The sequence below is a fragment of the Achroia grisella genome, unplaced genomic scaffold (genome assembly GCF_030625045.1).
Source record: "Achroia grisella isolate CSIRO2021 unplaced genomic scaffold, CSIRO_AGI_Agris_v1 utg640, whole genome shotgun sequence".
Classification (NCBI taxonomy): Eukaryota; Metazoa; Arthropoda; class Insecta; order Lepidoptera; family Pyralidae; genus Achroia; species Achroia grisella.
This window is the reverse complement of record NW_026712977.1, coordinates 4,106,094-4,121,781: the sequence shown is the minus strand read 5'-3', so window position 1 is coordinate 4,121,781 and position 15,688 is coordinate 4,106,094. Positions and strand designations below refer to the sequence as shown.

Here is a 15,688-nt window from a genome sequence, read left to right as displayed (position 1 = left end):
ATTTTATTAATGCGTATAAATAATGCGTAATATTGGTATATGCGCATATGCTACTGTACGTACTGGCAGTCAGTGCCTATCTTTATAGAAATATGGTCTTTAACAACATAATCTTAATAATAATCAAACTTATACCTAATTTCAATTAATTATGGTCTAGTTTGTAAATATTGTATTTGTAAATAATGGTATCTACTTCAACTTCAGTGATAGACTCGTAACACAGTGGTTTTTATATCTATGAGATCTTCTAATTAAACATTACTTAAAATCGTTCCCGTTTACCGAAATTCATAGAACACCTAATATTACTACGCCTCCTCATAATCTGAGGTTTCTGTACACAGTTGAAGGCAATATCTATTCAACCATCATTTCACATGCATATCACTTTACAAGCTCTACCAAATTTTTATTGATCTATCTTCGGTGTTTAATTCATAAGTGACCTTCCTAATGTGTAAATTATAATATTTATTTAGTGCATATAACATTTTATTCTGATTTATAATGCATATCTTATAATAATAAATATAAACTTTCATAACAATTAACCTAGATGAGGTAGAAAGACATTATCAACTGTTGACGTCGTAGTGAATATAAGTAATACTTGATATACTATTATTGCACTTGGTATGTTTGAATTCAATATTTAATATATTATATATTATTCAATCATATGCATAATTATGTAAAGAAAGAAAGAAGAACAATAATTTTTTGACAACCATTACATTCACATATATGCACAGATACAAACACCTATATATATGTATATATAGGTTGTCAAAAATGTGTATAGATGCATGCACGCATGCATCACATATATAATAATATAATTTCGAAAGTGTATCTGTCTGTTTAAACGGCTGAACTGATTGAAATTTAATATGAAGACACATTGTACCTCGACTACAAGTACTATTTTTATAGAAGCTAGTATCAACTCCTACTAGATACATAATAAAATCGCTACCGTCTATATTTTGTGGCACATTAATATGGCGCCTACTAATGCAATAAAACACGTACTCTTGCATAGCTTCTTTATTTTTTTATTACCAATCGTTAATATCGAATCGTTTACAGCCAGTATGCTTTATTACTGGATTTTTAAGAGAAAAAATTTAATGTAAGCTGGTAACATGTTAATTCAGCCTATAAAAATGAAACATTAAATGATGGTAGATCCAAAGTTGTCAGTTTTATTGGACTTGTTTAGTGACAGTGGACGAGGAAAGTTGCTGAACATCTATAGTCATGAAGTAATGATTGATGTTTTCTCTTTTATTCAAAAGTTTAAGAAGATAAGGATAGATTAATGAAATAAATTTGGTAATTAGAAATAACTTTTACCTATGTGAGTCATTTTAGTCGCTTATTTATAGAAACAACTCAGTACATGTTCATTAGTTAAACATTAATATAAAAATAACATATAAGTAATGATTAATTTAATTGCAAAAAATAATTAAATCAGTTCTGGTAAAGATATCAGGTAAAATTGAAATTTCCACCGTTTGACAAGGTTGTAAAATATAGTGACAATATATATGTAAATACAGCAAAGTTATTGAATTAGGAAGTCCCTCTTTTGAAGTCGGTTCAAAATAATAACCTCCCATTTGTTGGGGCATATACTAAAAATTAGCTCGTGAGTGTCAGTTAAAAGACAGCTGTAATAAATTACATTAGTTGATTAAGATCATAAAATAGACAAAGAAATATAAGTCATTTGACCGGAATCGAATCCGCGAACTGTGAAATTCCGGGAATACCGCCAAGGGACTAGTTATTAATTAACTGTATAAAGCTCGCTTCCCCCTAAACGGAACATTTAGAGCAGAGCGGTCCCCACACAGTGGTAAAAAGAAACAATAAAAAATAATTAACACCGACCACCTATTGGACCCTCGGCTTTTAAATCACTCGAAACATCTATTTAATTACGAATTTAATAATTATAACTTATTGCGTGGATGAACTTCACAGTAAGGTCATATTGACGTTTTTTTACCACTATTTTTGATATTTCTTTTTGTTTTTATTCTATTAAAGACTAGTTTTCACGATGTTATCAAACTAATACTTCTAATTTATAAGCATTGGTGCTTCAAATATTTTTTAAGGGTACCTATAACAAAAAGATTGTGTGTTTTCGCAAAGTTTACGGTTTAATAGAACATTTCCGAAATTAGATAAATTATAGATTACTAGCTACTTGCCCCGACTTTGCACGGGTGTACATGTATTATATAAAGAAACCTTCCTCTAGAATCCCTCTATGTATAAAAAAAACCGCTTCAAAATCCGTTTCGTAGTTTTAAAGATTTAAGCATACATAGAGACACACAGCAACAGCAATTCTTTTTAGTATGTAATGATGATGATGATGATCGATCCTTGGTATGGTAACAGAGGAGTGATAACATGATATTTGTGGTGGTGTTTTTGAGTATAGACTTGAATTATTGTTATATATATCCCAGCTAACGTGGATTGTCTCATAAAGTAATTGTAGGAAATTCTATAAAATAATTTCTTTCATCATTCCTTGCACTACTAATTTACAGTTAGCTTTTATGTATCACATACTAAACATAGACCTGACCTTCTAATAATTATAGTTCAAGGATAACAAAAGAGTAAACTTCTAGAATCAGAGTTTAGAAGTTTGTATTCATAAATTTTAATTACTACCCAAGCACATCGGAAAGTATTTGTAAGCATGGTGAAATTAATAATGTTGAAATATAGTGTACTTATACTTTTTTATCGCAAGGTGAGAGGCACAGAAAAGAAAAACCACCCGCGTGTTTTTGGGGCGAGAAATAAATTTATGCTCACTGACTTATAACATCGGAGCCCATTACGCTATATCATGATAAAGAACATGTCAAATTATCTGTACATCTATCATATTATTATTTGTTTTGACATCCATGCAAGAGGGAGGGGCCTCGACATAATTACCAATTTACTATCAAGTAAAGAAATATGTATTTTATCTAACAATCGGTTATGTTTGGTAATGATATTTTGTAAATAAATAATATTGTACTATAGTTCTTTTGATACATTTCTATAAGAATAATAATATTTGTATAACATTGATGCTAAGGAATACAATGGAATTAATATATAAAATAAAAAAGTCACTATTTGTGTTTTTAGCATTAATATTATTATTTTAGTCACAATCTAATTCAAACAACTTCTTATTTTATCATTGAAGGCATCTGAAAGCGATACAATGATTCAAATAGTTTTACAAAATTGAAACGATGCGAATGCGATTAGAAAAGGCCTTCAGATACCTTTTGCACAAAAGGCTACTGTCTATATATTTCATTATATTTTTAAATACATATATGTATATTATAGTCATTATAAAGTCTCAGTTGAATAGCACCCAGTGCTTGGAACTCATCGATTTCCTCTCGATAAGCGAAAGTATTTTTTCAATCTTAACAATAAAATGCGTCTTTGCGACCACAGCGTCCGGCGCCGGCGTCCGGAAGTTATATTGGTACTAGTCAAGATTGAACGCGTTCTTTTCTAAGAATAAATAGACGCCAACAACAATACGCAATGTTCAGATAGATACTGTGTACAATAATAATATATATATATATATACAATACATATTTAATACTGTTTAAGTATTATGTTATTCTATTACGAATAAAAATTAGAAGTCAATCTTCAGTTTGTAATTTAGAAGGCAGGACTGCATGTCTTTTAAGAAACTGATCTTATTTTTTGACATAATAGTTTAATATAGTCTTTAACATACGACATCATCATCTTTTTCTAAGTCTTTCTCTAACCGTGTAACTACCGTGACTTTAATATTACATCCTCATTTTTGAGAATGACGTACAAAATTCAATTTAAATTCGAATATTTTATGCTTTCCGAAATGTTACCTTATTTCTAGGTAACAAGTAATATCTCCTATCTCACTAACTTCAGCAGCCAAGAAGATTGCGCTGTTTCAGTTGTAGGGTGAGTTTAGGCAGTGAACTTTCAGAGGCATTACAACTTAGACTTCTGGAGTGGCAACGGATGAGTGGTATCACAGGTGTCATATGCCTTAATGCCGTTCATGTATAAAGGCGTCGACAGATGTACCTGACACGGCACATCAATTAGACAACATTCATGTTCCTGGTGCTTCATATTGTGCCTGTATATTAGCCAATCAGTCTATACGGTGACGCTATTAACGCGGTCTTCGTTAATTGGATTGTCACACTGACTGACTCCGTATAGTATAGTAGTAGGCATGGTTCTATGGACTTGGTATATAAGTAACCAGTCAAACGGCAACTTAAGCATACCTATGCTTAAGTTAAAGATAGATTCTGATCAAACATATATCTACCAGTTTTATGTACTTAATTAAAAAGTTAGCATTATTTTGACATGGTTATTAAGAATAATAATTGTGTTAAGTGTGAAATAATTATAAATATTTTGTTGTAAAAATAAAAACAATATTTAGATCTTTTTATAGAGCTTGTTATTAAAGATTGATGGATTCGTAGCTATTTTTAGGGGTTAGAAACTTAAAAGTGGTATTTTATACGCTGGTGTATCATAGCGCTATATTTCAGAAGATATTGTAATAAAACTTAAATTTAGTTTTAGATACAGTAACTCCGGTAATAACGATAATATTTTTTTTCCAACGTGGCCAATATGGGAGCTGTAAGTTTTTAACACATCTTTATGGTTAAGTTTAATTATTGTTATAAATATAATGATGATAATAAATAATGACTAATGACTAATGATTGTATGAATGACTAATGATTGTAATTGAAAATAATCGTTATAATATTAAAAGACTACAAATAAGTTATTATTTTTGCAAATGCAATTAGCCGTTGACTACACTACATCTTGTTAGTTAGTTTCAACCGCATGGAATAGGGATGCTTATCCGGTGTAATTTCCCAGCTTCCGGTGGCTTTAGTCAATTTCTGGATGCGGTTGTCACGGTTACGTAGACGAATGCGAGAGTGATTGGTTTCCGTTTTAAAAGCCCTTTCTCTGTATTATATCTGCCGCATATAAAAAACCAGTCAAGACAAAAAAATTATACCTATGTATTTTTACTTTATTTTTGAAGAGTCTTTAAATTATTTATACTTATATAATTATTTTAATAATAAGTATAAAAATATATAAATAGCATAAAACCATAACAGATTTTGTAAATTCAAATATCAATAGAAAACTTCACCACTTGGCCAGATTGGTAAGTCGTTTGAGCCGAGATCTATCCTGACTTGTGGGACGATAATGACAACCAATCATTATATATTAATGATTGATGATGATGACGGTGATACCAGTAATTAGCCACATTAACAAGTATTGGTTTATCTTATTAAAAACTTGCTAATTTGCGCAACTTAGTCTGTTACACTTCTTCATCCAATTTACTATATTTTATATAATACAGGGTATGTATTATTCTGATGCAATAGCTATATTACTGTAAAATTTTATCAAAATAATTTCACTAGTTTTGCGTGAAAGAGTAATAAACATCCATCCATACATCTATACTCACAACTTTCGTTTTTATAATATTAGTAAGATTGGGTTCGGTTCTGATTTTCTTTAAATATTTACTATGTTTAGCTCTTCCATATCATAAGCTCTGATTAGATAAGGAATTGAAGATCTTGTGTTAGTTGTCCAGGTTTACTTAGTTATTTGAATGTTTTTATAACTTATTCGTACTGCAGGTAGATTTTATATAAAGTCGTTTGCGTTACATCATTAAGTAAGACTGAGCAAGAGTTAAAGGTATTCGTTAGTATTTTAGAGGGGGAAGATACAGTTGATATTTTGTATTTGATGGATTATGGTGATACTAGTAATATTAATGTATTTTTATAGCATAAGGCACAAACTAGCTTGTGGTAAGTGAGTACCGCAGTCCATAAGCACCCGCAATACCAGAGGAATTGTAAGCGCATTAAGCCGGCCTTTTAAGAAGGAATAAAGTCTTTTCTATAATAAAGACGGTTTCAATATCGTATCAATTCGTAGATACTATTGCTGGAAGGGGATTCCACAATGTGATTGTGTATGTCAATATTAGTTTATATTTTTTTTTATCTAGTAGTTAGTAAACTATAATTTACTACAGAATAATAATCGCAACAGAATCTCAAATCTTTGTGATTGTTCCAGAGATACTTCATCGTGGAGATTTATCTTCATCAATGGAGTCGCTGGCATATGATTCGTCGGTTGCATCACCAGGTAGCGTGTCCAGTCACACACAGAGGACCAAGCGTATGCGGACCAGCTTCAAACATCACCAACTTAGGACCATGAAGTCATATTTTGCTATCAATCAGAACCCAGATGCAAAAGATTTGAAACAGTTGGCACATAAAACTGGGCTGTCCAAGAGAGTGTTGCAGGTTTGTAATCTATAGGTACCGGGTGTATTAAAAGACTGAAAAGTAGGAAGATGTTCTTAATTCGTGAATATTTCTTAGGTGAACAAAAGCATTAGTCTTACATATTTGGCTCATCCGGCTCGAAGGACCTCGAACTCTTATTTTTATGGGAAATAATAAAAAACACAGGTTAGTGGTATCGCCGGATTATTCGAAGAGTTGAAATTTGAAGAGGCAGAAGTCGCCAGTTACAATAATACTTTAAAATTGAAAATACATTTGTATTGTCTATTGTTTTAACAATCGGTATTTAAGGCATTCACAGATTGCATAAATATGAATTTATCAAAGGGTATTCTAAAATATGACCCGTTAAGTAATATATAGTTAGTACATAAAATCATGTGATTTGTAATATCATTTGTTATCTAATTTGTAATACCAATTTTCCTAGGTTTGGTTTCAAAATGCTCGAGCGAAATGGCGCAGAAACATTATGCGACAAGAGTCAAACGGCAACCCAGGGCACTCGGCAAATGGGTCCATACTGCCAGGTACAGTGCCCAATGTGGTATCAGGTACGATGCTGATGGAGCCGCATCAATCTATTGAAGACATGAGGGTCCACACACCACTCCCCCATCCAATGGCGTTTAGTGAATTGTACTGACATACAAATGGCGGAGAAATACTAAGTCTCCAATAATTCATCATGCTGATGACTTTTCATGATATCGCCACTATTATAGTCACGATATTTTCTATTATAACTCTGATTTCGTACTTTTCAATATAATTATTTGTGAAATTAGCTTTAAGAGAAATAATTTGCAGTTATTGTATTATTTATATCTGAACATTACTTTTCTAAAAAAATGTAATAAATTAAATTTCTAGACAATGTTCTATAACAGGACTCAGCATTATAACATTAATATTGAAATGTAGGTTTTCTTGAGTGTTGACTATTTTCTTGATATGGAATCACAGAAGCGTAATTAATTATATTTAATTTAATAAAATTACGTTTGCTAAAATTATATAATTATTATGTCTGATAGACAATATGAAAAAAGGAACCGATTTTGAGCATTCCATGTATAGTTAAGTGTTTTGTATATAAAGTGATACTAGTCCTTTTAAACTTATTAATCTACCCACTATAATTTTATCAATTTATATATATGGCCTAAATATGCACACGTATGTATGGATTAGTTTGTATGTACTATAAATGTAGTTGTTTTCTTAAAAATTATGTACCGTGATGTACTTTCGATCTTAAATATCACAAACTTTAGTGAGAAAATATAATTCTAGTATTAGTTGTATTATTTTGTGAAATACATAATCATAACGTTAGACTTAAAATTTGTTATTAGTATTTTGAAATGTGAATAATGCAAATATGTTTTAATAATAATCTTTGTTTTAACTGTGTAAGTTTATGTACTTTTCAAATCTTAAATGTCACCAATATTATTAAGAAAGTATCTTTACTAATATTTTAGAGACCATACAGCGTGTCAGTTTTGTTTCCTATTTGACGAAATGCATAATCATAGGGTATATGATATTGTAAACAAATATTTATAATTATATGGTGTCTTAAAACTCGCTATTAAAATTTCAAGAAATAAAAGACATAAATGGTTAACACGTACTAATGATATGTGTTTTTATGAATGATAATGGAATTGTGCACCAGTTTACATATCATAGGTGTCATATATCGTAGTGGAGAATTATAGAATGAGTATGAAGACGTGTCCACCAGAAATCATCCACCAAAGGGAACTAACGTTCGATACGTTACTTTACTAGCAATGGGACCATTAGTCCATATTATTAACAATTTATTTCATCCCAGTTTAATGTGACAAATTGAATCACCACGAAATGGCAATTTAGTCTATTAATGGGCTTCAATAAGAATTACGCTTCATTGCACGTAATCATCAGTGCATGTTATTGATCAATCTATTTCCTAGTGCTATATCAATTCATAGATTGTAAACTGAAGTAGGTATTGTCACTATCATGTATTATGGGACGCCAAATTTTATATATACTATCTTATTGTTGTAATTAACAAAGCCGTCAATAATGTGTTAGCAATATAATTATTACTATACAAACTGTTAATGTTACAATAAAACATTGAATAAACAATTAGTATTGAGTTCTTTATGACTTTAATATTTTTACGATGTCGACTGCTGGCACAGCTTTACTATCTATTGACGTTTAAACTCAAATATAATATTTACATAGTTTCCTATGTTCAAGTTCAAGTGCTATGTTATATGGGTATAGATCTTGGTACATTATTAATTTTGATATCCAAATCTAATTTATAATTAGGTTTATCATTATACGTTGTACTTAATGTTATTACTTACGTTTCTAGATTTGAATGTAAGGCTATATAATGTAATTTCTACCTCTTTTAGATGTTTAGACTAATAAAAATATTTAAAACCTAATATATAACCTGTCAAATTTAATCTTTAATGTAGGAAATATATGGTTACATATTATTGGTAATAGTACATAAGTAATATTATATGTGTTCTCAACTACAAGCTCGTTATTGATGTAACATTCTCAAACCTATAATGCTTAATTAATTAATTGTTAGCCACGTTCAATAAAGACAAGAATTTCATCTCGTGCTTATTGCTAGTCATAATATTATTATATACTCGTATCTACTCGTATTCATTAAATAAATAATAAATAACCCTGGATATGTTATATTTATTTGTAACCCATTTTTATTTATTAATAGATGACCCTGTGCACCTCATACCCTATATGTGTCACGTATTAAGTATACATTATATATAATGACACTGTTGTTATCTGTGGTCATAACAACAATTTTTTTTATAACTTTGTTGTTGAAAATCGATTGGAATAAAACATACAAAATGTTATGTTATGTGGAAGATGCACACTTCAAGATGTTAGGGAAAATCGCAACCAGTTCGGTTGAACCAAAAAGACAAATATTCTAACAATCATAGTTTTTGGCTACATTATGTATTGGGTCTGTATGTGATAGTCATTCCAGAGTGTTTCTTATATCTCATTGTTATTATATGTAAAACAGTGAACTTCGTAACAAATTTACAAACATAATCTGTAATAAAAAGGGGCAATTTTTCCACTACGGGCGCTTTCTATTCAAAGAAACCCTAATTAGCAATTGCATACAAAATTGCCAATTAATTATTTATTGATTTTTAACCCTAACCGAACCCTACACGAAAAGAATAAAAGTGATTAAAATTAATTTTTACTAGACTAACGAACATTTTATATATCTATATATAATATATTTAAATACTACATCTGACTACATATTAACTCTAGAAGAAACAATATGAGAGCCAATAATGAGAATAATTATTTATGAAATAATAATATCTTGTTTCAATAATCGCAAACGTATTAAAAAAATGTTGAATAGAAACAGGATCGTAGGTAAGTCTATCGTTGAAAAAAGCTACATATATATATAGATGAAACTTTTACTAAATCTAGTTCAATTTTTTTGCTTCTGTTACATTTTACATTTCACGTTAAGAGATTTTATTAGGACAGGATATATATTAAATAAATATATATATTATATAAATATACATATGAAATATACAATGCGGTAGACGCAATCCTGCTTTTTAGCACCCAGTTAATAATTTACAATGTAAACATTTTGATATGTTATTTTGTAATAAATAGGTAAAAAAATAAATTAGTATAACAAATGTAATATAAAGAAAACACCTGTTATTTTAAGCTAGTTTTTAGGAAGGGCGTCAAAACCTCGGAACTCAAAGTTTATTACAAATTGAAGCACCTATAAATTCCTTTGTAATAAGCATGTTGGCAACACTATGAATAAATCCAGAGTCGTAAAAAAATACAAAATTAAAATAAAATCACGAGGCAATTCGTGTCTTGTTCGTGAGGTGTGTCTCAGCCTTTACTTTGTTACGCGGAGTTCAGAGGTTTATATGTCCATGTATTTAGTATATAGATTAGTTGTATAGTACATGTTTATACAATGAAATGATTTAATATATTGTGATTATATAATCTCTGGCTTTTCATTTAAACTCTCATAAAACAACCAGGATTTTTGCTATAAAAAAAGACGACGATGAGTTTGGCGAATTAGGAAAATAATTATAAAATGCATATAGATTGATAATAGAAAGGAGTATATGAAGGCTTTTACTTAACAATGCAAGTCATTATATCATACGGAATTAATAAAAGTTTGACAAAGATGCATGTATATCGCCCTAGGTATAACTGACTAGAATAAATTTGTAAGATGGTCAATACAATCTATCAATTTAAAAATTAGTACAGACTCAATCTTTAGATTAAATTCGATTCAGATTCAGTTTGAACATTAGAAAAGTACTATGTTATATAGTTAAGGTTGGTAACCCTGTCAATTTGTATCATTAATACGGTTGCCAACTTTAAACTTTTTACCACACTCGACAAAGTAAAAATATCGCACATCTCTACCGTTGTAATATTTAAGGATGAAGGGGAATGATAGAAGGGGATGTATCAAGTACAAAAAAAAAATATAATACAAATCTTACTTCGAAAATTTACTCATACATTTCCGTAGATCAAAATGTATGCGACGGCTATGTACTTGTCTCTTACCAAAAATCTACATACGTCTGGTAACACTTTTGATTGATTATTAGACAAGCTTAATTAGATATAGGTATATCTTATTATTTTATAATCTATAATACTAATCACTAAGATAAAATTCTCATTCATACATAGAAACGAAGATATAAATGGAACATGACCAAAGCCGGTGAAACATAAAGTCTCACACGATGTCATAGTTTTATTGCATTACCCTGTATCGTGGGTTCATTAAAATATCATCGATAAATCGTAAATCTGACCGAGATATTTTAACAAGAGCGATTTTGACCGCTACTGTTGCAACCGTCTCAATAAATCATTGATCTCTATCGTTGGTTTATGCTAATTATACTAGAGAAGGAAAAAGTTTGGGTATTGATTTGACCTAAGACCCTATAAAATAGTACTATTAAATGTCTCTTAGTTTGGTCGCGAATTTTAAGTAAACTATAGTAATTGTCACTTACTATAATCCACGTGTACATTTATATATACGTAGTATTTACTACACATAAAACCAATTGAAGAAGACGATTCCGATATTCCGCTATTCTGTTCATGTACTGCGTATGTACCTAGGTATATAGCCGGTGCGATATTTTCCATCTGATGGGTGAGTGGCTCGATATTCATTATGTGCTATATGTATATATATATATATATGAGATGTTTACTCTTTTCTATCAGCTTGATTATCAATCTACTAAAATAAAATATGCAAATCTACGATGGTAGACACCCATATGAAGGATCTATAGTGAAAACATAGGCCCAACAAAGCTTCCGTTGATATTACGTCTATATATAGTACTTAAATAAATATTATAAAGTATATCCACTGCTGTACAATGGAGTATGTATGTCAAAAAGGTCTTATTATTGCCGAAGAACATTACTACAACAATAAAATTTTGAGACCAGAAATAGATGTCATTAAATAATGACATATTAAAACTGTGTAATCGTGCTCGCATAGTTATTTTTATAATACATATCATCTAATTTTAATTAAATATATAAAAATAATGCGTAGATCACCGAGTAGAAGGCAGAAACAGGCGGTTCGTGTAGAGAATATACAAAATGAAGAAGCAACAGCTCAGTATTTTCAGGTATATGTGTATGTAGATTGTATTTTTCTAAATATGTATGTTACATTTCATAATAGCGACTAGTCGCTAAGGACAATAATAAAAACATGCATGACATGCATAGGAGGCCGAAAGGCCCTACATGTATGGCCCATGGCCCTAAATGAGTTTGAGGAGAAAAAGAGAACTTATGAACCTTCGACTATGTTGCACTACCGGTCATATGCTATGACAATTTAGCACCTTCTTGTTAACTTGCAACTAAGCAAAACTTGTATTACGGATATTAAAGAACTTATTATATTAAAAAAAATAACAATTTACGTAACATACGTAAAATACATAAATAAGTCCCGTCAAACAGACTAAACTAATACTCTTTAGTACAAGTTGTTGTACCGTGTGAGAATCGTGTGAGTATCGTGTGAGAATCGAACTAACGACGCCTTCACTATATTCTAATAATGTAGTATACATACAAAGGCGAAAGTCATAAGCTATTAGAAAATATGAAAATAATAACATAATACCTACATTTTACAATTCGCGTTCAGAAATATGTTATTCATTTCAATTTTTATTTCGTGTACTACTCGCACGTATACGGTAAAAAAAGTACCGTCGAATTCTGAACCAATTATGTTGAATTTGTTGGTTGGTTCTTTTGAAGTATATATAGTTTTTGTATCCGAATTGACTTCAAGCCATCCATGGTTTCTGAGAGGGCAATGACCTCAATTGCTTCCAAGTATGTACAATGGTAAATTTCTGCTATAAGAAGACAGTTGAACCCGCTAAAATGAATAATTTATATAAGCATCCCTTATTGGCACAAGGTTTTTATCATACAATGCTGGTTTGGTCACTCTCTGTCTGTGATGATTTCATAGCATTTTGAGTTCTATTTTCTAAGTCGTAACATTCATTTGTAACATGTAAACATCAGGTATAATATCTAGATCTAGATAGCATATAAAGGACGGCTTGCAATTGGAAGCGGACAATCAGATGGGTATCCGATGTCTTATATATTTTAACAACCAGCAAACGTATACAACGCTTGCATGGTACATTGCTAGTAATGGGAATGGCCCTCTCCCTAAGAGTGAACATTACCAGTCCACATGGTCCCTATGGAAACCATTCGAAGCAACGGGCTAACCGACCAGACTTTAATATTATTATTATTATCAATCTCCACTAGTGCCCCGCCGGCATATGCCGTAGGGCAGGCGATCATAGGTACCATTATCACCCACTAATAATATAGTATCTATATATTATTATGTATATATAGTAAAGTGTATTTCCTATGCGATTTCTTCAACAATGCAATTCAACACATGATTAACCATAAAATTAAAAAGAATAGCATCAGGCAACATTATTTATGCTGAAAGAAAGGCAACATATGTATTTTCAATTCTATGTAATTATATTATCATTATAATTTACATTATATAGCAAACGAGAAAATTAATGAAACAAATATTTAACGATATACACCCCTGATTTAATCTGATAAGCTGAACTTGGCAATTTATAAATTATTAAAAATGTGATATAGAATAATTTTGTCTGTCGTTTGATGATAATTAGTAAATAAGTTTACATACTATCTGATATAAAACTTTGTTATGAACAAATAATAGATGAGAATATATGTTTCTAAAATCTTATATTAGACTAAAACTAACTTAATCCTCGTTCCACTACTAAACAATTTAAAGTTACATTGTACGTTGCCGAACGTATATAGTGAAGAGCTTCGACAATCGTTAGACGAGTTCATGTGACCGCAGCACGTAAGATGCTGTTCTATCGGAATCAGAATCGAACTTCAACCAAGCAGGTTCGTTATAGTCGGTTCAGTAGGATCACGAACGTTAAGGGCGTACTGTAGCTTCTTGTTTCAATTTCTGCAATTTAACTTGAATAATACGATTGTTACGGTAACTTTCATAATAATCTGTACTTGAGTGTTAGTATTTGCGAACACTTAAGAAGGAATCCACACCACGTTTGTCAATTATTATCATCGGTTTTGTCGATGTATATGGCATAGAAAGTAATATGCGTGGGTCTAGTGCAGTGTTCTCTAACATTTTTTATGCTATACCTTAGGTTTCATTAAATACTTTTACCCCTATGTAGTACCTGCATATAATTTCTAATTTTAAAATTCAATTGTTGACTTAAAAAATATTAATGGTAAGTTTTAAGCAAAAATCACTGGGAAATTGTTTTTAGGAAACACAGTAAAACATAATGAAATACTGTAATTCTACCTAACAGTTATAAATAACGGTAAACCGCAATTACTTAAAAATATGCCTTTTTCATTAAAAGTGACATCGAATTATTTAAATGCAATGCTCGATGCATTTAAATAGCCCGGAGCGAAAGGGTTAAACTCGTGTCGCGTCCATTATCAAATTGTCCCCCTGTAGGGCGTGGGCCCCACGTTGGGAAACACTGATCTAGTGTATTACCAGTTCCTACCGCCAAACAAATAGGTTTTAAGAGTGGGATTTGGCAGTGAAATTTATTACTAAAACATGTCACCTTAGTCCTCAATAGAATCTATACAATAACATAGTCCATACCAACAGAAGGACGGTCAGCGTATACCTATGTCTCATTGATATATTTAATATTGTACGAAAGTGAATGAACTTTGTTATTATTTATGCTTTGTATTGTTACTTTACTTTTTTAATACAATCTTTAGTATCCGTTGGATTTATTAATACTGTTTTTCATAGGTTATAATATTTACCTATATAACTTACAGATCTCAATAAACGTGCTAGAGGCTCGAAAGCTGGCATGGAGTAACTCTCATTCGGCTAGTTCTTACGTAGTAGTCGTTCTTGGCAAGAAAAAGCACAGAACTAGTACAAGAAGAAACATGGACGAACCATATTATAGAGAAGTAACTTATGAATCTGTTTACTGAGTCATAGTTATAATGTAGTATTTTGTTTTTTTATCTATATTTTATGTCCTGCCAAACTGTTATGTGTTATAAATATTGTTATATGTTATATATATATAGCATATACATACATATATACTTAGTATATACTAGATACCTATACAGACCGCTTGTAGTACTGGGAAATAGATTTGAAATAACAATTCTGTTATATTGCAATATTCTGCGCTGCAAGGCGTTGGCTAGTGAAAAATAAAAGTGTAAAATAAATATAGAGAGAGACTTAGATTTATCTAACGACAAGCAATTCCATTGTATTCTGTATTCTATTTGAAAAGTAAAGTCGGGTATTGACGATGTCTTTGTAACATTGAATAACTATTTCGGTATTATTATTTTTTATGATTACACATTGCTCATAAAAAATAGGTAGGAGTAAATAAAATTTTAACAGAATCCATTTACAAATGAAATTCAGTTATTATTTTGAAGTTTCTTGTTTAAAATTCACATATAAATCCAAATTCAGTATATAA

General features: G+C 30.5%; 2 protein-coding genes across 2 annotated transcripts in view; both read left to right on the top strand.

The window, feature by feature from the left end:
• Positions 1-7,631, top strand: part of LOC131849107 (LIM/homeobox protein Lhx9-like) — a 46,022-nt gene extending 38,391 nt beyond the window's left edge. Inside the window, exons 6-7 of the mRNA XM_059199098.1 lie at positions 6,217-6,452; positions 6,886-7,631. Of these exons, the coding sequence (XP_059055081.1) occupies positions 6,217-6,452; positions 6,886-7,101 (452 nt within the window). The 3' untranslated portion in view covers positions 7,102-7,631. The remainder of the gene's footprint in view (positions 1-6,216; positions 6,453-6,885) is intronic.
• A 4,517-nt stretch (positions 7,632-12,148) lies between these two features.
• Positions 12,149-15,688, top strand: part of LOC131849136 (otoferlin-like) — a 49,906-nt gene continuing 46,366 nt past the window's right edge. Inside the window, exons 1-2 of the mRNA XM_059199130.1 lie at positions 12,149-12,235; positions 15,009-15,149. Coding sequence (XP_059055113.1) covers positions 12,149-12,235; positions 15,009-15,149 — 228 coding nt within the window. The remainder of the gene's footprint in view (positions 12,236-15,008; positions 15,150-15,688) is intronic.